Here is a 23,895-nt window from a genome sequence, read left to right on the forward strand (position 1 = left end):
AGTCGGAAGTTGGACAGATGGTTGCTGGGCAGATGTCCTCACAGAAGTATTTTTTTTTTTTCCTTTTTGTCTTTTTTCGTGACTGGCAATGGATCGCAACCCTCGGTGCTGCACCCGCACCTCGCTCAGCCAGTGAGCGGCCGGTCTGTATGTGGGATCCGAACCCTCGGCGGGAGCACCACCGCACTCCCAAGCGGCGCAATGTAGCAGTGCGCCACCGGGCCGACCCAGAAGTATTTTTTGTTAAGTTTGTTATGGCCTCTGTGTAAGGTTGTGGTTTTGCAGAGTCCTTTGTGATCATTTTCGTTATCAGGCATGAAAACCCTCCCTTCATGGCCTTCCCCAGCTCTATATGTCAAGGTTTTGGTTTTTTTAAAAAACAAGTGACTCCATTTTGATTCTGACAACTTTAACAGGCTAAAGTCATCCTTTTTTTTTTTTTTTTTTTTGCAGCTGGCCAGTATAGGGATCTGAACCCTTGACCTTGATGTTATCAGCACCAAACTCTAACCAAGTGAGCTCACTAGCCAGCTCTGAAGACATCCTGAATTACGTCACTCTATTAAGAATATCAAACATTTATTCAGTGTTCAGATGTGCCAAGTATATGCCAAACACATATGTCCCATTTATTCATGTTGATGTCCTTTAGCTAAAGACACTAGGAACACACCTGTCTTTAAATAAGTTGCAATTATGATTTGTTACGGCGAGAAGAACACACACCATGGGGAAGCATGGAATGTCTCAGTAAAAGGGTGCTAGAAAGAATTTATTGTAAGATTCGTACTTTGGTTGGGTGAGTTGGGGAGTGGTCTAAAATGGCGGTGGTTCACTCTGGAATGGATGTTTTCAGAAAGCAGGGTTAATTTTATGATTGGTTATCTCAATAAATCTTCCCATAGGGAGGGGAGGCAAGAACGAAAATAAAGCCATAATTGATAAAGAGGTAGCAGTTAATTATTTTGATAGAGAGAGGGAGTGTTTGGTATTTTGCGGGTGGCACGTTGACTGTTTTTGCCTGTGCTTAGATGAAATTATGAAGTGGCTTTATTTTATCTCACTTCATTATCGTCTCAGAGTCACTTTGTCTGAATCTAGTATCATGTGAGATTGTTTTTTATGTCCAGTAGGAAAATAACATGTTCTAGGTGAGAGTTTCAAGCCAGCTTCTGAAAAAAAGAGGCTGCTCCTGTCTTTTTCTGTCTTTCTCATTCATCATACCATATCCCATGAGAAAACTCATGCTCTGAGGGGTTCTGTGATTTTCCGTATCCATACGGCTACTCAGTGGGCCTTCTGAGTTCAGACAGCCTGAATCCAAAGCTCACATTCGTGCCCATGAAGCTTTCTGGCCTCCCCCACCCTTGGAAAGGGGGACGCAATCTTCCAAGCCATATACTTCTCAGTATTGGGCCCAGCTGACTACCAGGGGCTGATTTTCAGTTACAGGAAGTACCCCCAGCAAAGGGAAAGTTGATAGCTATGTCTTAAGTCACTGGGTCAATCACAGTCAAATCTAGCCAAAATCAGAATAGAGATTTGTGTCCTGCACTGGATATGGAAATCGTATAAAGAAAAAAAAGATAGAGCGGCCTCTGTCATCAAGGGAAATTAGTCAGAACTTGTGGCATTCTATCTCACCAACAGCCTCTCTGGAATTCTGGGGCACTTCTCTAGAGGCATAGTTTTTCCCCCAGAAAATTCACAGGGTATAATTGAATCATATGTGTAGAGACATGAATTCAGGTCAAAAGTTCAGACTGATGTGCTGATAAATTTAGAAAACACTAAGAATCCAAATAAAAGCAACACATTGCTCCACATACAGGACAGCGTTAGAATATACCAGAGAACGAGGGCAAAATCTACAAACATTTCCACTGAATGCAGCGTGTAAAAGGGATCCATAAAATCCCCTTACTCACCCCCGCGGGCCCCTTTTGTGTGTTTCCTGCCAACGCAGCAGCCGTCCTGCTATATAGACCCGCTGCGGCCGCCAGCTCCGTTGCACTGAACTCGCATCGTCCGTGTCGAGCAGCCATGGGGAAGGTGAGCACAGCACAAGTTAAATAAAAAGAAAAGGAGAAAAGGTTTTATACAAGGTCTATTGGGAGCAAATGATTTAATTTGGAATTACTCTTCCTTTGCAGATCACCTTCTACGAGGACCGGGGCTTCCAGGGCCGCTGCTACGAGTGCAGCAGCGACTGCCCCAACCTGCAGCCCTACTTCAGCCGCTGCAACTCGGTGCGCGTGGACAGCGGCTGCTGGATGCTCTACGAGCGCCCCAACTACCAGGGCGGCCAGTACTTCCTGCGGCGCGGCGAGTACCCCGACTACCAGCAGTGGATGGGCCTCAGCGACGTGGTCCGCTCCTGCTATCTCATCCCCCAAGTGAGTTCTGCTTGATTTCGATCATAATGCCTGAGTGTTCTCATTGCTGGGATGTGCGTTAAAGTGAGGGAGGTTTTCCTTTCAAAACACCTAAGGGTAAAGTGGGCTTTAGATACTTGCCAAAGCCGGGATAGATACGTGCACAAAAACAGCACAGAATTTAGGAAAGAACCCACTTAGAGGGGGAGTCCGTTTTATTTTTAATTTTTGCTACCATTCATTTGCTCAGTCAAAAGTTGTCTGTAACAAATGTAACATCATAATGGGATTAAAAAACAAAACTTGCAAATTTGGGGAAGCTGGTTGGGTACAAGAAGGCAGTATTTCTAACAAATTGTTTTTCCTACAGTAACGGAATTTCTAATAAATAAATTAGATAGGTTCCGCTGTGGACTAGTAAACATTGAAAACTCTATTGTTAATACAAGACAGGCTATTCAAAGGTAAAACTCAGGAAAGGTCGTTTTCCTTAATTTGGAAAATCAATTGAATTCTTGTTCTCAGTGACTATTTAAACCAACTTTCCACTGAAGTACATAACTTGTAAAATCCTACTTTAGTGGTAAATTTATATGTATATACATTTGGGAGATAATACTCTTATTAAAAGAACACTAGCCAAAATAAATTATTTTATTTTTCCCCAAGATATAGGTTTGAGTTAATACAGGGGATCAGGAATCAAAATACTTGAGCTCTTGATGAATTCTCAGATTTTAAACTTCTTAAGTGAAAATTCCATCTCCTAGATCAGAAATAGAAAATGAGGCACAAGTATTTGTTAAATGCTGGTAGAAAGATCCATTGCACAGCCTCACAGCAAACTCAGTCTCTGTTTCTACATTGACAATCCCATGCCCCAAACTACCAAGTTCATCTGTTATTTGGTTGGACGAATTCTGGAAGAGGCTCATTTGCTTTTTCTGATTTTTTTTTTTTTTTTTTTTTTTTTTGGATGAAGCAGACAGGCTCCCACAGGATTCGGCTGTACGAGAGAGAGGATCACAAAGGCCTCATGAAGGAGCTGAGTGAAGACTGCTCCTGCATCCAGGACCGCTTCCACCTCAGTGAGATCCGCTCCCTCCACGTGCTGGAGGGCTGCTGGGTCCTCTACGAGATGCCCAACTACCGGGGAAGGCAGTACCTGCTGAGGCCCCAAGAGTATAGGCGGTACCAAGACTGGGGCGCCGTGGACGCTAAGGCAGGCTCATTGCGGAGGGCAGTGGACTTATACTAAAATAGGTTAACACTACTATTTTCTCATTTTGGAACCTAATAAAGTATTTCGTCTGTATTGTTGGCAATCGCTGACTTCTGTTTTTCTTTCACTGTTTGCAGATTAATTCACCTGTAAATGCTCCCTGTTAAAGGTTGAGAAGTGAGTTGGAAATCTTCTTATCAGTAAAGAATTAATTAACTTATTTTCAACTTGAAAATTTCTCTCCAGAGTCAAAGCCACCCATTATCTTACTACTTTACAAATTCTATAAAGAAGGAAGTAGGGAACATTTATTCTATTTTATGGAATGAAGTGTTGTCTGGTTCTAGACACAAACAAAGCCAATTGAGATCTTTAAACTGAAAACAAAAGAAAAGAAAAAAGAAGTACAGGGTCCTTCTGACTCCCTTCATTGCTAATTCGGGTTTACATTTGGTGGGCACCCTTCTGGAATGTTTCTCTTGTTTATATAGCTACCTCATGAAACACATGCTTCTTTTCTTTACAAGAATGGAATCATGCTGTACATATTAGTCTGCAACTTGATTTTAAAATATATGAGGATACTTCAAAAAGTTCATGGAAAGCTTCATATTATCTTTTAATTCTATTTTTCCACAAACTTTTTGAAGCACCCTCATACTATAATATCAGTATATATCTAGGTAAGTACCTTATTCTGTTTAATTACTAAATTGCATCCCACTGTTTACAGGTCCCCTAGATTATTTCACCACTTATCCATTGGTGATTGGGTTTTTCCAATGCTGCATTTACAAACAATGCTGCAAAGAATATCATTGCACCTATATACCCTTATCTTGATATGCCATAATTTCAAGAGTATAGAGACATAGAAGTGAGATGCCTGTTTATAGTGCAAATTTATTTTTTATTTTAATTTGCTCTGCCCAATAATTAGCCACTAAAACGCCTAGCTTCTTTGACACGGGATCTTCACCATTTATGGTGCGCCTACCATGGGCCTGCTGTTGGAAGCATTGGGGATGAGAAAACAAAACAAACAAACAAACAAAGTCATGGTTCCTACCACCACAGAGAGCTACATAGAAATAATACTCAATATTATTAATACAAAATAATAGGATATAATCACCTTTTTAAGCCAAGTACTATACTGTTTTTGTTTTAGGGATTTTTTGTTTTTTGTTTTTTGTTTTTTTATGTTGGCCAAATGGGGATCCAAACCCACAACCTTGGTGTTATAAGGCTGCACTCTAACCAACTGAGCTAACTGGCCAACCCCCTTAAATCAAGTCCTTACCAAGTACTAAATAATACAAGTATAATCACTTTTACTAAGTACTTTTAAATTGTCCCATGATAAACTTCTAGGGGAAATAAATGGAGTAATATTTATTTACACATTTCTCATGGTATGTGTTTTTATTCCTTAACATTTGGGGTGGGAAATGTGTTTTCCTGATAAGACATACATATTTAACACTTCCTCGTACACCTTACCTTTCTGCAGTACTTTTTTTTCCTGCTTCAGAACAACATCTCCCATGAATACAGAGTTTCCTGTGAATGGAAAACAACCCGTCCTTGCCACAACAGATGACAGGTGAAGGGTTGCATTACAGGAGCGGCCACGTCCTGCCTTTGGCCCTTTGGCTGGAGGACGGGAGGCCAAGGAGGGGCTAGCCACAGGTTCTGTCCCACTTCCACCTCAGCTAGCCCTCTTCCCTTCTCTCCCCTCCATCTCCTACCTTTCTCCACCCACTGGTCTTGGGGTACAGGTGAAGCGAATTCTCCAGTGTCCCTCCTGTTCTTTGTGGGGAAATTGTAACAATGATCCTGGGCTACAAATGTTGTTTCTTGTGCTAAAAGTGCTTGAGACTCACATATAAATCTTCTAAGGAACAGAAATTCTAAAAGTAATCCAAACATTTTATAAATGACTTATTTTCTCTCTTTCTCTCACCCCAAATCACAGTGAACTCACAACATGAAAGGGCCTTTTTCTTTTTTAGAATTCCGAAAGAGAAATGTTGAGGAACCAGGTTTCAATCACTTTCACAGTCAGTTTTGTGCCTTTATCAGTGAATCATACATCTTTAGTGAAGCGTTCTGAGAACAATAGAGATTAATGATAGCTAATGAAGGTGATAGCAGACAGGGATGAAGGTGCTTGAACAATATTGCTTCATTTAAAATGAAAATGTCATGTGACACCAGAAGAAGATGACAGTGTTACAGTAAAAGTTGTATTAATGAAGAACATTATCCTGAAGGCAAAAACAATCTGTAAACTCATTCTATATACAGCTCAATCTATAAGCAGCTTCTACAATGGACAAATTAAGCCTATTATTTACAATACTTGAAAAAAAAACTGAGACTCAGTTTAATTAAATAACACACCCAGGTTCCTACAGCTAGTAAGAGGCAAGGATGGGACTCCAGATCAGGTGTGCATAATGTCCTTAATGGCTATGTTGGTCCTAACTGGGGGAGCTTTATGGAGGAATAATTTCTAAAATAATTCTAGGATAGGATTTGGAAGCATTATAACAAACAGATACACCCCCTCCCCTAATCTCACTATATTTTCCACATTCTTTAAATCAAGTGGTTCCCAATATTTTAGATTTCCCAGACTAATTTTCTTATATGGGAACCAATATACGAATGTCAATTTTTATTTTGCCAAGCAAGAACATTTAAAATTAAAAGCAAAAAGACAAAAATTAAAAACTAAGCACCATCTAGTCTTACATTATTTTATAAAAGACGTTTACAGAGCCGAGCCCGTGGTGCACTCGGGAGAGTGCGGCGCTGGGAGCGCAGCAGCGCTCCCGCCGCGGGTTCGGATCCTATATAGGGATGACCGGTGCGCTCACAGCGCTCACTGGCTGAGTGTGGTGCGGCCGGTCTCAAAAAGGACAAAAAAAAAAAAAAGACGTTTACAAACGGATATTTTAAACCCCCACCCCCAAAATACATAAATTCCTAACAAAGTCTGTTTCATACCAAGAAAGAACACCTGAGAACAGTGCCTTGATACATAGTTTTTTGGTTGCTAAAAACTGGTTGAAACTGAGCAGATTTGAAAACTCTTGTTTGGGATTGCAAGTCAATGCCTTCAGGAGCCAGGGATATGATGTAAATAAGGGAATCAACCTCCCTTAAGACAACAAAGAATGATGGGAATTATGATGATCTGTGGAAAGCATGAACCAACCCAAAGCATTACAAAAAACATGTAAACACTGCACCAGCCAACAAAACATATCTCCAGATCCACAGAACTCAAAGTTGCCAATTCTCATTTCCAACCTGAAATGAGAATGAAAGCCAGAGAGAGAGCCACTGACCATGAACATCACAGTAATTCCCTGTGCATCGTCTCTCCCACCCATGAAATGACTTGGCAGGATGGAAGTGCACAGAACTTTACCATGGAGCCTGGCGAAATGAAGAAAGGAAACCCCAACAGGGACTAACATTAAATTTTCTCTCCATACCAGAGTAATGAGACTTAGATTCATAAAATAGTTGGGGGTCTAGAAAATAGGGAAAGTGATATTTCTTACACACTTCACTCTGAAGGCTGTCATTTACACCAGCCATACAAATGATTAACCCTGCATGTAGAAAAGCCTTAACCTGAGCTAGTCTCTTTTACTATCACTTTTGTTTCAAACCACCTGAATACTTAGGGGATGACAAAGGGTCACTTGCTGGACTAGAGCTCTGGACAATAGTGCCTGTTCTTCATTTCTTGTTTCCCCTCAAAAGACAGTTTCCATAAGTCATTCCAGGCAAGTTGTGTAGATTTCTGCTTCTGTGCCACAGGCGTAAGGATTCTCAGGTCTTAATTTATGTTCACCTAACACACCACAATTTGGGGCTTAGGTCTTACACACATTTGTCACTCTTAGAACTTTCTTTAGAGCATTGAAATCAAGCCACATTTTGGCCCAAGCCATTCGTTTTTCAGCTCTATGAGAAATCTGGGTTTTTTTCCCCCTGTTTCTTTAGCTGCAGGCTGAAATAAAGTCTTCTCTCTTCTGGTCAATGGAAAAACCAAGCTCTACTTCTATTATTAAATAGACAATGTCCCACGTTATTTTTCAAACAAATTACTTTTTTCAAATACCCCTTGTTTTTGGTCCTCCAGATGTATTCTAAATTTCAGCTGTAGCTGCATGTCATCTGAGGCAGTCGTCCCCACAAACTCTGCCTCCATGCTCCTCGAGGTTTTCTCTAGTTCTATACTTCCTAAACTAGTCTGTTTATGCTGTCTGGGACTCTTTACATTCTAGTTATTCCTCATATTTTACTCTTCATCCATCAACACTCTCTCCACAGAACCCTGGACTCAGAAACAACTCTGAGCAAACTAATGATTATTTTAAATTTATTTTTTATTATTTTTATTATATAAAATTTTTAGTTAAAATGATTTTTATTCTACAGATTCTGGCTGTTTATTTTCCACTATGTAAATATAACTAATTTTGCAAACACATGCCTTTACGTAGTGGATAACAGGAAGCCAGAAAATAAGAATTAAGATCATAATAGAAAAAAAAAAATAAAGTCATCATAGTGCACATAGCTGATACTTAATTCATAAAGAGGAGTACCACTTACAAAGATGTATAACTCAAAGACAAGACAAAGTGTTTCCATGGGTCAACACAGGGCTGTGAATAATTCTTTGTACATGAAAGAGGCTAGACGGATAGGTCATCTTCCACCCCAGTGCTTTTTCCAGTCCATCAAACTGTTCTCTTCCAGGCCAATAAATACTTTCTAAAGTCTTCCTAGAGTCCCAGCTTCTAGATATTTATTCCTTCCTCTCCCAACACCTTTCCGGTCATAGCTCCTTTTTGTGCTCATGCAATTAATTTCCTCTGAGTCAAAGGCTTTATATACTCCTGTTCACCAGAGAACAAAGGTTCTGGATCCTACCAGAAATGGGTTTCTTAGGAATTTTTTTTTTTTTTTTTTAAAGGATGACCGGTAAGGGGATCTTAATCTTTGACTTGGTGTTGTCAGCACCACGCTCTCCCAAGTGAGATAACCGGCCATCCCTATAAAGGGATCCGAACCTCTGGCCTTGGTGTTATCAGCACTGCACTCTCCCGAGTGAGCCACGGGCCGGCCCGAAATTTGATTTTTTATTTTACAAAATGCTAAGAGGTAATCTGTTTCTGTGTTTTAAATATATTACTTTTTCTTATTGCCTCAAGCTTACACATCTCCCTTTTAGACCTTCTTTCTGAGATTAAGCATCTTAAAACTACTCTCCCTCTTGAATCACAGACTCACAGTTAGTTAAGAGAAAATATCTAATTCTCAGTCTACTTCCAGGCTTGAATGCAACAAAATCAGACCCAATGCTGAAGATCCCTGTTTGTTGTTTTGCTTTGTTTTGTTTTTTGGTTTTTTACCATACTGAAAGTTCGAAATTCTGTGAACTCCCTTGGTAAAACATTCCAATTTCTTACACCCTTTAATGATGAAGTTCCCTTAAAGGACTGTCTCAACAATTTTAACATCCATTTAAGCCATTTCCTTTCTGTTAATAATCAGATTCAATATTGTGGCACATAAGTAGCATGGTAGTTCTTACAGATTAATTTATATTTACCTTATTAAGACTTTTTTTATCTCCCCCACTTACTTTTTCTTGTTTTTCCCTCAACCATTACAAATAAAAGTGTGCACTATATATGAAACGGCTGAAGCTCTACTTCTATTATTAAATAGACAATGTCCCAAATTACTTTTTTCAAACAGTCTCAATAGCATCAGCCAGTGATAGGAACCCGAATACTCCACAGAGAATGGGACGAAAACCCACAATGAGCCCCGTGGACTATGACAGCAAAGAGAAAAAAGAGAACACAAAAACGCCCCCGCTGCCCCCCGCGGGCCCCTTTTGTGTGGTTCCTGCCAACGCAGCAGCCGTCCTGCTATATAGACCCGCTGCGCCGCCGGCCCCGTCACCCTCGACTCGCACCGTCCGCGTCCACCAGCCATGGGGAAGGTGAGCGCCGCCAGCGCGCGGGGCCCGGGGACGGTCCCTGGCTCTCGGGGGCCGGAGACCCGGGCAGGCCTTTGAGCCCTCGCCTCGCCTTGCTTTGCAGATCACCTTCTACGAGGACCGGGGCTTCCAGGGCCGCCACTACGAGTGCAGCAGCGACCACTCCAACCTGCAGCCCTACTTCAGCCGCTGCAACTCGGTGCGCGTGGACAGCGGCTGCTGGATGCTCTACGAGCAGCCCAACTACTCGGGCGGCCAGTACTTCCTGCGGCGCGGCGAGTACCCCGACTACCAGCAGTGGATGGGCCTCAGCGACGCCGTCCGCTCCTGCCGCCTCATCCCCCACGTGAGTCCAGCCCCGCGCGTCCCCTCTGCGCCCCGCGTCGCGTCAGTGATCCAGATGTGTCAGTCGCACCGCAGGCGACGGGAGGGGATGGCAGCCTCCTTCCTTCTGGCTCTAACTCAGTGGATGGGCCTCAGCGACGCCGTCCGCTCCTGCCGCCTCATCCCCCACGTGAGTCCAGCTCCATAGCAGGACAGAGGCCCTGAGGACGCTGACTGGATAGTTGCAAGCAAAGGTCAAACATCTGGAGTAGTGATCACTCAGAATAAACTGAGAGTGTTTTGGACAAAAGACAAGCTATAGTGGATTAGTTCCATAGAGTTTGCTCCCCACAAAAGCAAAGTGTTACCCGGATACCAATTAATCAGCAAATAGTTATTGAGTAGGAATGTGTTGGCTGCCCTGGGGGGGTGTATAAGACTGAAGTCCTGCCCTGGTATCATTTAGAATGGAGTTGTAGACAAACCACTAGTACCTAAAAGAATAATTAAGTGTTAGATGATATGGTAGTTATTAGCATGCAGTGTAATTTTTTTTAAAAGACTCTTTTCCCGTTTTGCTCCCCACTTGTATATTTTGGTTTTCCCCAACCTATACAAATAAAAGAATTTTCCCTCAGTGGAGAGCAACATAAAGCTATTTTACACATGTGCTTCCTATGTTTCTTATACATGTTTTAAAACACCAGAGTTGATGAAGAATTAGTCCTTGGATTTACTGATTTTTCTTTCCCTTTTTTCCTTATTCTATTCATAGATTATTGACTTAGAGTTCATTGTTGTCTGAGGCTTAAGATGTTTAATATTTTATATTTTTATATATAATATATTTAAACACTTATATTTTAAATATATTTTATTTATATTTTAATACATTTAATATAATTATTTCAATATAAAAGCATTTCTTCAACATGGCAAAAAAATAGTAATAAACTGCTCAAGGTGTGGGTTTCTTTACTGTTTGGGTACTTAGCATAGTCATCCCAGGAAATCGCTGAATATGTATAAAGAGTGAGATTTCCTCAATTCTTTCAGCTACACTTTATGATCTTGAAAAGGTACTGAATCTCTGTCCTTGGTGACAGGGAGTTAGTAAACATTAAGAATTCATTAATTTTTACCATTTATTTCAGAATGGTGTGGGCTGGTTCTCACCAAGCTGAACTGCACTTATGGGTCAGAATCATTTCACGGTTGCTCTTATCTTTCTGTCTCTGGGTCTGCCAGGCTGGCTCCCACAGGATCAGACTCTACGAGCGGGAGGACTACCGAGGCCAGATGCTAGAGGTCACTGAGGACTGCTCCTCCCTGCAGGACCGCTTCCACTTCAACGAGATCCACTCTCTCAATGTGCTGGAGGGCTCCTGGGTCCTCTATGAGATGCCCAACTACCGGGGGCGACAGTACCTGCTGAGGCCGGGGGACTACAGGCGCTACCACGACTGGGGGGCCACGAACGCCAGGGTGGGCTCTTTGAGGAGAGTCATGGATTTCTATTAAAATATGTTCTCCTACATCATTTCTCAGTCTGGAAACTAATAAAATATTTTGTGTGTTCCTGGCACTGGTTTGCTTATGTGTTTTTTGGGGGTTTTTGTTGTTGTTGTTGTTCCTACCTTTATTTTATTATTTTGTTTACACATACACACAACACAAGTGGCAACCAAAATGTGTGATCCATAGGTAACAAAGAAAATTCTCACAGCAGAAATACACCTCCACATTATGCAAAACCTTACAGTTTGCAAAACACTGTCATATTACTTTATCTCATTTGATTCTCTGGCCTTTAAACAACTGGCTGCTTCAAACCAGATTATTAGAAATCTGTTCAGATTTCAGTTTTCCTCTAAGGAGTGAGGATCTGAAAGCCAAGGTTCAGATCGTGTGAGCCACTTTTTGAATCAGGAATTCTGGGTACCATAATGGACTTCAGAAGATATTTGAGTCCCCTAAAACTGCATGCAAAAGTTGAGTTCACAAATCTCTGTCAGACTCCCTTATCTCTGAGATGACCACATGACACTCTTCTGGCCATTGAAACGTAAGTGTGGGAATGTTGAAATGGAGGCAGAAGAAATGGTTCTGGAAAAATTTTGCCTTTCTAATAAAATACAGCAGATGCCCCTGGTGCCACAATTCCCTCTTATTTAAGTCAACTTATACCAAGAAGTGACAAGTGTTAAGGGAGAGGCTAGGATAATTTCAGAGATGCTGGTCTTGACATGGCCGAGCCCTGAACCAACTCCAGCAACCTTTTACCTTCAGACTTCTTGTAATGGCAATAAAACAGACCCATATTTGTTTAAGCCACCATCACTGGGTGTTCTTTAATCTGCAGTTCAACACACATTTCTAGCTGATATAGAGCATATGTGAATCTTTCTGAGGTGACTGTTCAGAGTCTCAGAGAGATCCCTAATTGAACAATAAAAGAAAAAGTAAAGAATGGGAGGGGGCGAGGGTGGAAGAAAGGAGAGGAAGGGGTAGACAGAAAGAGAGGAGGGAGAGGGAGGGGGAAAGAGAGAGAGAGAGAGAGGCCACTATAAAACAATGGAATCATAAGATGATAAGATGTTTAACATATTTTAGACCTGGAGATCATCTAACCTAGATACTTCATTTTTTGTAAAGTAAACTGAGGTCCTAGTCTAATGTCACACAGTTAATAATAGAGGTGGCATCAGAATCCAGCATCACAGCTCAGAGATCATTGATTTTCCATTGTAGAATCAGTAAGTTTCCTGTCAAAGTAATGACAGAACTAGCTTTCAGATTCTTACTGCGAGGTCATTGCAAGCAACCAACCAGGAATTGAATTAAATGTACTGGGTAAGCCAAAGCCACATTCATTCTCTCTATATACACACAGTTACACATCCACAGTTATATATGCTTAAATATGTAAATATACATATTACCTTATACATATGTGTGTATATATGTATAACCATATACGTATATAATATATATGCCTGTGTGTGTGAGTATACTACGTATAAGCTTATGGGGAAGTGAGACACTACATTCACTTGTATTGGCTCTTGTCCCACTTCTTGTTTCTCCTACCTCTTGTCCAATCTTACTTGTGCTCTCATTACTAGAATTTTAGAAACAGGAATAACTATCTATGTGCTTAGAGACTAATCTGATCATGTTATTTCCCTGATTAAAAACCTCTGATATTCCTCCACTGCCCCATAAGAAAAAATTCTAATTCCTTTGAGAACCTGGTCCCTCCCAGACTGTCCACTTCATCTCCTGTAACATGACCTCAGTCACTCCCACATCTCTTTGCCCTTGCTCATGTCTCTTCTTCACCTACATTACTCTTCCCCACCTTCTCCCTGGTGAATTGCTCCTCTTTCAAAGCCAGATCAAAGTTCTCCCTAATCCCACAGCCAAAATGTACCTAAATCAGTCAGGATGCTTTAGACTGAAAGTAGCAGCAACTCGACATCAAATGGACAAGCAATTTGGAAATCTATTAGCTCACATGACAGGGAGTCCTGAGACAGCACGTCCCACAGCCAAAATGTACCTAAATCAGTCAGGATGCTTTAGACTGAAAGTAGCAGCAACTCCACATCAAATGGACAAGCAATTTGGAAATCTATTAGCTCACATGACAGGGAGTCCTGAGACAGCACATGATTTAGGGATGGTTGATTCAGCAACCCAACAATATCATCAGGGCCACAGGCTTTGTCTGTCTCCCGCCATGTCTAGTATCTGCATCATCCTGAAGCCAGCATCCCAGGAAAGCAGTCTACTGCACCTGGGGCCATACACAAGAAAGGCTGGGTGAAGGAAAACACCAAGAGCAATCTCTTTCTACAGCACAATTGTGCCCAGAGCACTAATTCCCAGGATTAAAGAGGACCTTGAACTTTACTAGGTTCTTGAGTGTAAGTTTACAGCACAATTGTGCCCAGAGCAATAATTCCCAAGATTAAAGAGAACCTTGAACTTTACTAGGTTCTTGAGTGTAAGTTTGGTGCTATAGGGAAATCAGAATGGAGTGACTAAAGGCAGAATGAGGGAAGAAGTCAAGGAGGGAAAGGTACTAATAGAAAAAAAAATTACGGTATTAATTTTTGACCTTGTAAACAATTCCAGGTCTTGTGAGGTCCAGTCCACCTGGCTTACGTGGAAACTTCAGTCTAGGCCTGAGTCTTTTCAGCAAACTGCACCCCCTGAAGTTCTATATTCCCGACCAGTCTCCACTGAGTGGGCCTGTGCTGATTGGAGGGCAGATTAGCTGTCCATGCTGTGCCCCAGTGTTCCCCTGGTGAGCAAGTCTCCCCTCATCCCCTGCACTCCAAACGCTTCCCATGGGACGGCCATGTTCCAGTCCCTTGTGACGATTCACAGGTCTCTGAGTGGCTTCTTTATTCAGTGGTCTGTGGCTCCTTGCTCCTATGTGGGTCCATGGGAACACTGTTTGTGGTCTTGATGGCCTGGGGGCCACCAAGGCCCTCTTCTCCCTTGCAGCCTCCAAGCAACTTCATACAAAGGATACGGCAGCAGCTTTTGCCAGCTCTTGCTCTGTGTGCTCAGCAGGGTTAGCTTTGAAGTGGTTGGGGCTTGAAATCGTCAAGGTGATCCCTTCTTTCTCTCATTGTGGCTTCTCCTGCCTTCATGAACTCCATATGTCTCTCCTCCTCATCCCCTGAGCTCTAGTGACCCCAGCTTGGCAATCCTTGCTTTTCAATAGTTGTAAATTGGTTGATTGTGGGAGAGAGTGATGCTGGTGACTATCTACTCTGCCATCTTGATCAGAAGTCCCTAATAGTAGTTTTAAAAAGGAGGACCTATTACTGTCTGTTCTAACTTTAAAGCAAAACACTTTTATCACAAATAACGTTGAGAAATACAGAAAAATTGTAAAGAAAATAATGAAAAATTAACCCCAATTCCACTCCCTATGGTAATAAGCACAGAATAAGCACAGTTAGCATTTGGTTCATATGATTTTAGGCATATGTATTTTCTTCATTGGTTCATTATGTTTAAAATGTTTTGAAACCTGCTTTTTAAAATTCCCTTTTTCTTTGGCTTTTATATAATCTCAGACTTACATGAAATTGCCAGAATAGTACAAAGAATCCCTGTATGCCCTTTATCCAGATTCCCCAAAGGTTAACATCTTACCACACTTGCTTCATTCTTTTCTTTCTCTATATAAACACATAATTTTAAGTGTGTGAGAACCATTTGAGTTAGTTGCAAACATGATGCCTCTTTTATTTATATGTAATGAGAACATTTTTTTAAGACCACAAAACAATGATCAAAATCAAGAAATTAATATTGATACGTTCTTCCTTTTTTCCCCTTTTTGCTCATGGAAGACTTTTTAAGTTGTGGTAAAATACACATAACATAAAATTTACCATTATATTCATTCTTGTTCTCTTTTAATTTAAAAAAAGGAAAAAAACCATTACAATTTTAAGTGTACAGTTTAGTGGCATTAAGTACATTCACAATGTTGTGCAACCGTCACCACTATCTCCAGAACTTTTTCATCATCCCAAACTGAAACTTTGTGCCCATTAAACAATCACTCCCCATTCCCATCTTCCCCCATCTGGAGGCAATTACCATTCTACTTTCCATCTCTATGACTCAGGCTATTTTAGGTACCTCTCATAAACAGAATCATACAATATTTGTCCTTCTGTGTCTGGCTTATTTCACTTAGCATAATGTTTTCAAGGTTCATCCAAGTTGTGGCATGTATCAGAATTTCACTCCTTTTTAAGGCTGAATAATATTCCATTGTGTGTATATACCACATTTTCTTCATCCATTCATCTGTGAATGGATATTTGGGTTGCTTCCATTTTACCTTAGTCCATTTGTACCACTATAACAAAAGATTGGGTAATTAAAGAACAGAAATTTATTTTTCATAGTTCTGAAGGCTGGGAAGCCTAAGATCAAGGCATGGTCAGGTTCAGTGTCTTATGAGTGCTGCTTCTTCTTCTTCCAAGGTGGTGCCTTATTGTTTTGTCCTCCAGAGATAACCTCTGTGTCCTCACATGGTAGAAAGCAGAGGGCAAAAAAAGACCTAGCAACTTGCGTCCAGCCCTTTAATAAGGTGGCTAATCCCATCCATGAGAGTAGAGCTTTAATCACCTCCTAAAGACCCCACCTCTTAATACTGTTGCATTGGGGATTAAATTTCAACATGAATTTTGGAGGGGACACAAACATTCAAACCATAGCATACCTTTTGGCTACTGCAAACAATGCTCAATGAACATGGGTGTGCAAATATCTCTTTGAGATCCTGTTTTCAGTTCTTTTGGGTATATACCTAGACATGGGGTTGCTGGATCATATGATAATTCTATTTTTAATTATTTGAGGAACCTCATATGTTTTCCATAGTGGCTGCACCATTTCTCAATCCCACTACTGGTGCACAAGGGTTCCATTTTCTTCACATCCTCACCAACTTTTGTAATTTTCTAGGCTGTTTTGTTGTCATTGATACTAGCTATCTTAATAGGTGTGAGATGATATCTCATTTTGGTTTTGATTTGCATTTCTCTAATGGTTGTGATGTTGAGCACCTTTTCATATGCTTGCTGGTCATTTGTACATCTTCTTTGGAGAAATATCTATTCAAGTCCTTTGTCCATTAATAGGGTTATTTTGTTGTTACTCTTGTTCTTGAGTTTTAGGAGTTCTTTATACATTCTAGATATTAATCCTTTATCAGATATATGATTTGCAAATATTTTCTCCCATTTTGTTGTTGCCTTTTCACTCTGTTGGTCATGTCCTTTGATGCACAGAGGTTTTTAATTTTGATGAGATCCAATTTATCTACTTAATTTTTATTGCCTGTGCTTTTGGTATCATATCCAAGAAATTATTGACAAATCAAATGTCAAAAAACTTTTCTCCTATGTTTCTTTCTATGAGTTTAATAGCTTTAGCTCTTATGTTTAGGTCTTTGGTCCACTTTTAGTTAATTTTTGTATATGGTATAAAGTTTCTACTTCATTCTTTTGCATGTGAATATCCAGTTTTCCCAACACCATTTATTGAAAAGACTGCCCTTTCCTCACTGAATGACTTTGGCAGTCTTGTCAAGTCATTTGACAATATATGTGAGAGTTTTTTTCCTAGTAGAGGCTCTATGTCATTGGCCTATATGTCTGTCTTTATGCCAGTACCACATTGTTTTGATTACTATAGCTTTGTAATAAGTTTTCAAGTCAGGAAGTGTTAGTCTTCCAAATTTGCTTTTCTTTTTCAGGACTTTTGGCTATTTGGGGTCCCCTGAGATTCCATATAAATTTTAGAATGGAGTTTCCTATATCTGCATAAAATGTCATTGAGATTTTGATAGGGATTGCATTGATTCTGTAGATTGCTTTGAGCAGTCCTGAAATCCTAACCATGTTAAATCTTCCAATTCATGAACACAAGATTTCTTTCTATTTATTTATGTCTTCCTTAATTTCTTTCAGCAATATTTTATAGTTTTCAATGTGTAATATTCTTGCTTTTTTTAACTTAATGTATAGTGATTATTTTCTATATCTTTAAATAAACTCCTTGAGAATGTGATTTGTGGTAGCTGCATAGCATCTCATCAAATAGGTGTTCCATGACTTATCTAATTAATGCTTTATTTTGGCCATTTCATTCATATCTAATTTTCTATATTATAAACAATGTTCTGATAAAATACCACTGTGCATAATCTTCATATGTGCCTTTAATTATTTTGTTTGGACAAATTTCTAGAGATGAAAATATTAGATAAAAGGAAGGAGAATTAAGAGTTTTTAAATATACATTATCAGTGCTTGTTTTTGAACAAGACTATGGTTTTAATTTTTTTCTCCTTTCTTCTGCTTTATGGCTTCCAAATTTTCTATAAGAGTTATAATTTTTAAAAGATAGAGATATAAATGAGACTTATTTATCTTCTGTATCAAATAAAATTTATTCAGGGAAAACCATTTTTTAGTATTAGACTTAGCAAGAATCCAAACTAAGTACTGAGATAGGGTGCATGAAGTTGAGGACTAGCTTTTTCTAAAGTAGTGGTTCTCAACAGGGAATGATTTTGCTTCCCAGAGAGTATTTGGCAATGTCTGGAGACATTTTTGGTTGTCAGTTGGAAGAATAGTGCCTAGCTGGCAAGACCAGGAAGCTGCTAAACATCCCACAATGCATAGGACAGCCCCCAAAACAGAGAATTTTTGATCCCCAGATGTCAAAATAGTGCCCAGGTTAGGAAAGCTGCTCTAAAGAGGGTGGAGCACCAGGAGCTGCTCGGGGATTGGGAGAGAAGGAGGGAAGACCTCAGCCCCTGGAGCCAGAGCCTTAACTAGAGAGTAACCAGGCAGAATCTTTGCAAGACTGTGGGATTTAAAATGTGTTATATTCGCATGTTAACTTTCATTTGTCAGCAGCTAGAACTAAGCTTAGCCAGTAGTTAGCAAAAATGATAGTTAAACAGAAAGTTACCAGTGTAATAACCACCAGAGGATCACCTCATGAACCCCTGTGGGAGGCAGAGTGCTACAGTGAGAGAGATGTCCCTGGTCCCCAGAGAACGGACCTGAGGCCAGATGCCTAACCAGGGCTTCCTCTGGTCCAACCCCCTGTCATCTTTAGACCAGAATGTGAATTTGTCAAAGCTCTTTTTTAGCACATTCCCTTTTCCAGCAGTTCAGCGCTTGCCCCAGGTCTAGGAAAGCAGAGAAGGCAGTAGCTCTGAAAGGCTGTGGGATTTAACATTTTGTTATACTTGTATGTTAACTTTCATTGAGACGTTTCTTGTCATCTCCCTGGTTGGGGCAGGTATTTCTCTGGCCCATCCCCCTGTCATCTTATCTCAGGTATTAGTTATCTGACACCCCTGCTTATCAGCAGGTAAGATCATAGAGAGGTTCTCTTAGAAAGAGGAAAATCCATCCAACTTTAAAGGTCCTATGGAGGAAGTAAGTTCATTCCCATGTTCCACATTTTCACACTGAGAAAATGCTCTCTAATCTAAACGCCTCATGCTGTAGCCCATTCTGAGCCCAGATTTAGTCACTACCCTGCATTGTTACTCGAAAAGAGATTATTTTGAAATTTAAAAAGGTAAAACTTTAACCACAATTATTAACTTGTTAAGCATTTTTGCTCGACTCCATTTTCCCCAACAGGCTTCATTTAAAGGCCCAAGTGACTCCAAGTGACAGTTTTAACCAGGTCATCATTTCGAAAGCTCTGGAAAGTCTAATAGAAAACATACAATAACTCCCCTACCCCCCACCCCACAGTCATTATATAGAACAGAGAGAGAGAGAAACGCCCCCGCTGCCCCCCGCGGGCCCCTTTTGTGTGGTTCCTGCCAACGCAGCAGCCGTCCTGCTATATAGACCCGCTGCGCCGCCGGCCCCGTCACCCTCGACTCGCACCGTCCGCGTCCACCAGCCATGGGGAAGGTGAGCGCCGCCAGCGCGCGGGGCCCGGGGACGGTCCCTGGCTCTCGGGGGCCGGAGACCCGGGCAGGCCTTTGAGCCCTCGCCTCGCCTTGCTTTGCAGATCACCTTCTACGAGGACCGGGGCTTCCAGGGCCGCCACTACGAGTGCAGCAGCGACCACTCCAACCTGCAGCCCTACTTCAGCCGCTGCAACTCGGTGCGCGTGGACAGCGGCTGCTGGATGCTCTACGAGCAGCCCAACTACTCGGGCGGCCAGTACTTCCTGCGGCGCGGCGAGTACCCCGACTACCAGCAGTGGATGGGCCTCAGCGACGCCGTCCGCTCCTGCCGCCTCATCCCCCACGTGAGTCCAGCCCCGCGCGTCCCCTCTGCGCCCCGCGTCGCGTCAGTGATCCAGATGTGCCAGTCGCACCGCAGGCGACGGGAGGGGATGGCAGCCTCCTTCCTTCTGGCTCTAACTATATTCTCTTTTCCTTTATGAACATCTCCAAGGTTTCCTTCCACTGAAAAAGTAGGTGGCGCGATGCTTCTGACTGCACATTTTATTTTATCTTCCTTTGCTAAAAGTTCAATTCGCCTCTACTGGGAATCAGTTTTGCCCGGTTGAATTAGAGTGTCTGTGTCACAGGCGGTGAATGAGCAGCAGATTAACGCCTACCTCAGGTGGCTTTAGGCCAGTTCCGCACATCATTTCTCACTTTCCTCATCTGTAAAATGGGGCTGAATAGGAGCAGTGGATTTATAGGTTTGGATGAGAATGAATGGCGGTTGGTCACCCGGCACATGGCGAGCCACCCCCACACCTCCCCACTAAGGCACTAATTATTGTTATGAACATCAAGGGTCTCAAAAGTCCTGCCTTTGATTAGGAAAAACAATAACCAATAATGAGATTCCAATAGTTCCTGCAAAGCTTCATTTGTTACGCAAATGAAGCCCCAGCAGCCTGGAATTCCAGTTAGGTGAAGCCCCAGCAGCCTGGAATTCCAGTTAGGGATTTTCTAATATGGGAAATGTACTATTTTTGTGAGGTTTGAAACCGCTGAGTAAGCCCTCTCTTGTTAGGACCCAGACTAACCTTAGGAGCCTGCAAACTTGGGTTTCCACTTTCCAGTCCTGGCTCTTCTAATGACAGACTGTAAACTCCGGACTTTAGTTTTCGCATAAAAGAAGAAAAGGCTACAATGATTGCTCTGCGTGTGCCGGGCTGTTGTGAAGACTGAGTGAGGCGACATCCACGTGAGTCCTTTGCAAACCGTGGAGCGCTGAGCAAACGAGAGATACCTTACTAGCAGCCGTTTACACCTCACAACGAATTGCTTATGAGAATCCTTCCTGTGCAGGGTGTTGATGGGGGAAGAAGAAAAACACTGAGACATTGGTACCTGCTGGGAAGCAGCAAGCAGATGAAGGCAGAACAAGAGCTCAGGACAAGGGAGACGGGATTTGCTCAGGACAAACAGCCTAACTTTCTGTTTTTCTAGAGGTTTTATGCTCCCTTGATCTGTGAGGGCCCCCTTCATGATCTTGAACTTCCATTTTTGTTAATTACCTAAAGCTGATTTGCAGGAGCACGTGTTAGAGCTGAGAACTGAAACCTAATCTTCATGATGGCTGTTGCTTTTCAGCATTTTAGAGTAGCAGGGCTTCAAGCGGAAAAGAAGGGATTAAGGGATTGCCTGGGCTGGACTTTCTTCCTGAATTGCTACCAATCTGTCACTCACTTTGGGAAAAGCAATTTGACTTCCTCTCCCCCAGCCTCTTCTAATGCTATTGAGATTCAAAATAAAGTCCCAGACTTATGATGGTTTGATGGTTGGACATGATTTTTTGACTCTACAGTGGTGCAAAAACAATATGCATTCAGTAGAAACTGTGCTTGGAATTTTGAACTTTGGTATTTTCCTGGGCTAGCAATATGAGGTACAGCCCTCTCTTGTGATGCTGGGCAGAGGCAGCGAGCCGCTGCTCCCAGTCAGCCACGCGATCACGAGGGTAAACAACCAGTACTCTGCAGTGCTCTGTTGCCAGCATTTTTTGTATACTGTGCTTTCTGTCTTTGCAACCCATCATGTCTACAAAACTCCCATTTTTTACTTACAATATTTTTGATTATGATGAATTTACCAGGACATAACCCTATCTTAAGTCAAAGAGCATCTGTAACGCTTTCTACCAGGGACACATTTGTCTTTCTATTTTAATATCTAATTCTGTATATCATCCAAGGAAAGCCTTTAGATTACCACAAATCTATGAAAGAGAAAAAAAAAGACAAATACATGAAAATTGTTACTTAAAAATTGCACTGAGCAAGGCCAGTGTATATGATTCGTACAGGTTGTGGCCCCAGAAAACTCCAGGAAGCACCATTCAGTCATAGCCAGTGTGAACGGCGCCCTCTGGTGTTTCACAGTGTACAACCTACCCAACTATACACAGCAGCCCCCGTGTCTCTTCCGTTCAATTTATTATTTGATATAGAAAAGATAAAGAAAGGCCCATACCCTAGGGGTGGGTGTGACTGGTTGCTACCTGAGGCCATGTTTTCTGACTTCTCATCTGCTGAACACACTCATTTGCTTCTCATTTGCTGAACGCACAGGCCAGCTCCCACAGGATCAGGATCTACGAGCGGGAGGACTACCGAGGCCAGATGGTTGAGGTCACTGAGGACTGCTCCTCCCTGCAGGACCGCTTCCACTTCAGTGACATCCACTCCTTCAATGTGCTGGAGGGCTCCTGGATCCTCTATGAGTTGCCCAACTACCGGGGGCGGCAGTACCTGCTGAGGCCGGGGGACTACAGGCGCTACCACGACTGGGGGGCCACCAACGCCAGGGTGGGTTCTTTGAGGAGAGCTGTGGATTTCTACTAAAATGTTGTTACTCTACCCTTTCCTCCATCCAGAAGTTAATAAAATATTTCCTGTGTGTTTCATGCAGTAACGTAGTCCTCTGTTCCTTCCAGCCTCTTTGGGAAAGCTCAGCAAGAGCAAAGCTAGGAACAATGTGGATTTTCTTACACGTCTTGGAAAGGGCAGTGTGGGCTAGCTATGAAGAGCACAGCCTCTGGTGCCAGAATGCCTGGCTCAAGATCCACTTACTAGAGATATACAGTGGGAGCAAGTTATTTACAACAGTGCAAAGCATGAGGTAACTGCTTTATAATAAGTATTTATAACATAAATATTCCTGGGTTTATTCAGTATAATACATTACTCTAAGTACCTATAAATTAATATAATAAACACCTATCAGTATTTTTCAAAGTATCAATAATGAGTTGAGGTCACCTGCATCAAGATAACCTGGGATTCTTGTTAAAATGAAGATTCCTAGACCCCACCCCCAGGTCATTCTCATGCAAATGTAATTTGAGCACCACAGTTCTAAATCTAGTTTCTTGTAGTCCAGAATTATATCCTAAATAATGAACACCTCTGTATTAGTCTGTGTTGCTATAACAGAATTACCTGAGACTGGGTAATTTATTAAGAACAGAGGTTTATTTGGCTTATGATTCTGGGACAGCTGCATCTGGCAGGGGCCTCAGGCTGCTTCTACTCATGGTGGAAAGTGGCAGGTACAAGCAGATCACATGGCAAGAGGAAGCAAGAGAGAGAGAGAAAGAGAGAGGAGGTGCCAGGGTCCTATAAACAACCAGCTCTCACTGGAACTAATAGAGCAAGAACTCACTCATTACTCCCCCTACCTAGGAAGAGCACTAATCCATTCATGAGGGATCCACCCCCATGACTCAATCAGTTTCCAACACTGCCACATCAGGGATCAAATTTCCACGTGAGTTTAGGAGGGGACAACACATCCAAACTCCATCAACCTCCATTTTAGACACTGTGCTTTGCACTGGGAAATGGGGTCCATGCCCCCAAGAGCTCACAGTCTAATAGGGGAGCAGTAGATCAAGAAAATTTTTAAAATAATTATCCCCATGGCATAGTAGAAATATGTATATCTAAAGGGCTATGGGACCATCCAGGAAAAAGTTCAAGACACTTATCAGAGTGTTTCAAGATGCTCCAAATGCAACTTCACCCATCATGAGAAAGGACTTTGAATGTTCCCAGTATCATACTGAGAACTGTGAGCAAGTATCAAAGATACAGATTCAAAATTAGTCTAGTAAAATTTCTAATAGAATGCTAAGAAAACAATAGTGATACGGAATCTTCACACCAACATGACAGGCAATATAACAGAGGGATTGGAATTCTAAAATAGGATTGGAGTTAGACTGCTTGGGTTCAAATCTCAACTGTATCTTATACTAACCAGGCAAGAGTCTCAGGTCAGGTTTCCCCAGACACAGATCACGAAGCAAGGATTCAGGAAGAGGTGATTTACTGGGGAAGTGCTGCTGGCAGAAAAGGGGAGGGAGTTGGGAAGCAGAATGGGGAAAAGAAGAAGCCAGCTCAGCCTGATC

At 41.8% G+C, this 23,895-nt stretch overlaps 3 protein-coding genes across 4 annotated transcripts; all 3 read left to right on the forward strand.

Annotated features, from left to right (window-relative positions):
• The first annotated feature begins 1,897 nt into the window (after positions 1-1,897).
• Positions 1,898-3,700, forward strand: CRYGC (crystallin, gamma C). 2 transcript variants are annotated; one of them, XM_008568001.1, is made up of 3 exons: positions 1,898-2,052; positions 2,154-2,396; positions 3,358-3,700. In XM_008568001.1, the coding sequence occupies exons 1-3, from the start codon at positions 2,044-2,046 to the stop codon at positions 3,631-3,633; spliced, it is 528 nt and encodes a 175-aa protein (XP_008566223.1). In that variant the 5' UTR covers positions 1,898-2,043; the 3' UTR covers positions 3,634-3,700. The 2 variants fall into 2 exon arrangements, with proteins under 2 accessions (XP_008566223.1, XP_008566224.1); XM_008568002.1 differs by having other exon boundaries at positions 3,361-3,700.
• A 5,929-nt stretch (positions 3,701-9,629) lies between these two features.
• Positions 9,630-11,548, forward strand: CRYGD (crystallin, gamma D). The gene is made up of 3 exons (XM_008568004.1): positions 9,630-9,640; positions 9,741-9,983; positions 11,210-11,548. The coding sequence occupies exons 1-3, from the start codon at positions 9,632-9,634 to the stop codon at positions 11,480-11,482; spliced, it is 525 nt and encodes a 174-aa protein (XP_008566226.1). The 5' UTR covers positions 9,630-9,631; the 3' UTR covers positions 11,483-11,548.
• Positions 11,549-19,440: 7,892 nt separating this feature from the next.
• LOC103586703 (gamma-crystallin F) lies at positions 19,441-22,393 on the forward strand. Its single transcript, XM_008568015.1, has 3 exons — positions 19,441-19,449; positions 19,550-19,792; positions 22,055-22,393. The coding sequence occupies exons 1-3, from the start codon at positions 19,441-19,443 to the stop codon at positions 22,325-22,327; spliced, it is 525 nt and encodes a 174-aa protein (XP_008566237.1). The 3' UTR covers positions 22,328-22,393.
• The last annotated feature ends 1,502 nt before the right edge of the window (positions 22,394-23,895 follow it).

The sequence above is a fragment of the Galeopterus variegatus genome, unplaced genomic scaffold, assembly GCF_000696425.1.
Source record: "Galeopterus variegatus unplaced genomic scaffold, G_variegatus-3.0.2 Scaffold366, whole genome shotgun sequence".
NCBI lineage: Eukaryota > Metazoa > Chordata > Mammalia > Dermoptera > Cynocephalidae > Galeopterus > Galeopterus variegatus.

Excerpts from the sequence above, each read along its gene's own strand:
- CRYGC (XM_008568001.1), top strand. Across the intron at positions 2,397-3,357 it reads CCTGCTATCTCATCCCCCAA|CAGACAGGCTCCCACAGGAT; the intron begins GTGAGTTCTGCT and ends TTTTGGATGAAG.
- CRYGD (XM_008568004.1), top strand. Across the intron at positions 9,984-11,209 it reads CCTGCCGCCTCATCCCCCAC|GCTGGCTCCCACAGGATCAG; the intron begins GTGAGTCCAGCC and ends TGGGTCTGCCAG.
- LOC103586703 (XM_008568015.1), top strand. Across the intron at positions 19,793-22,054 it reads CCTGCCGCCTCATCCCCCAC|GCCAGCTCCCACAGGATCAG; the intron begins GTGAGTCCAGCC and ends CTGAACGCACAG.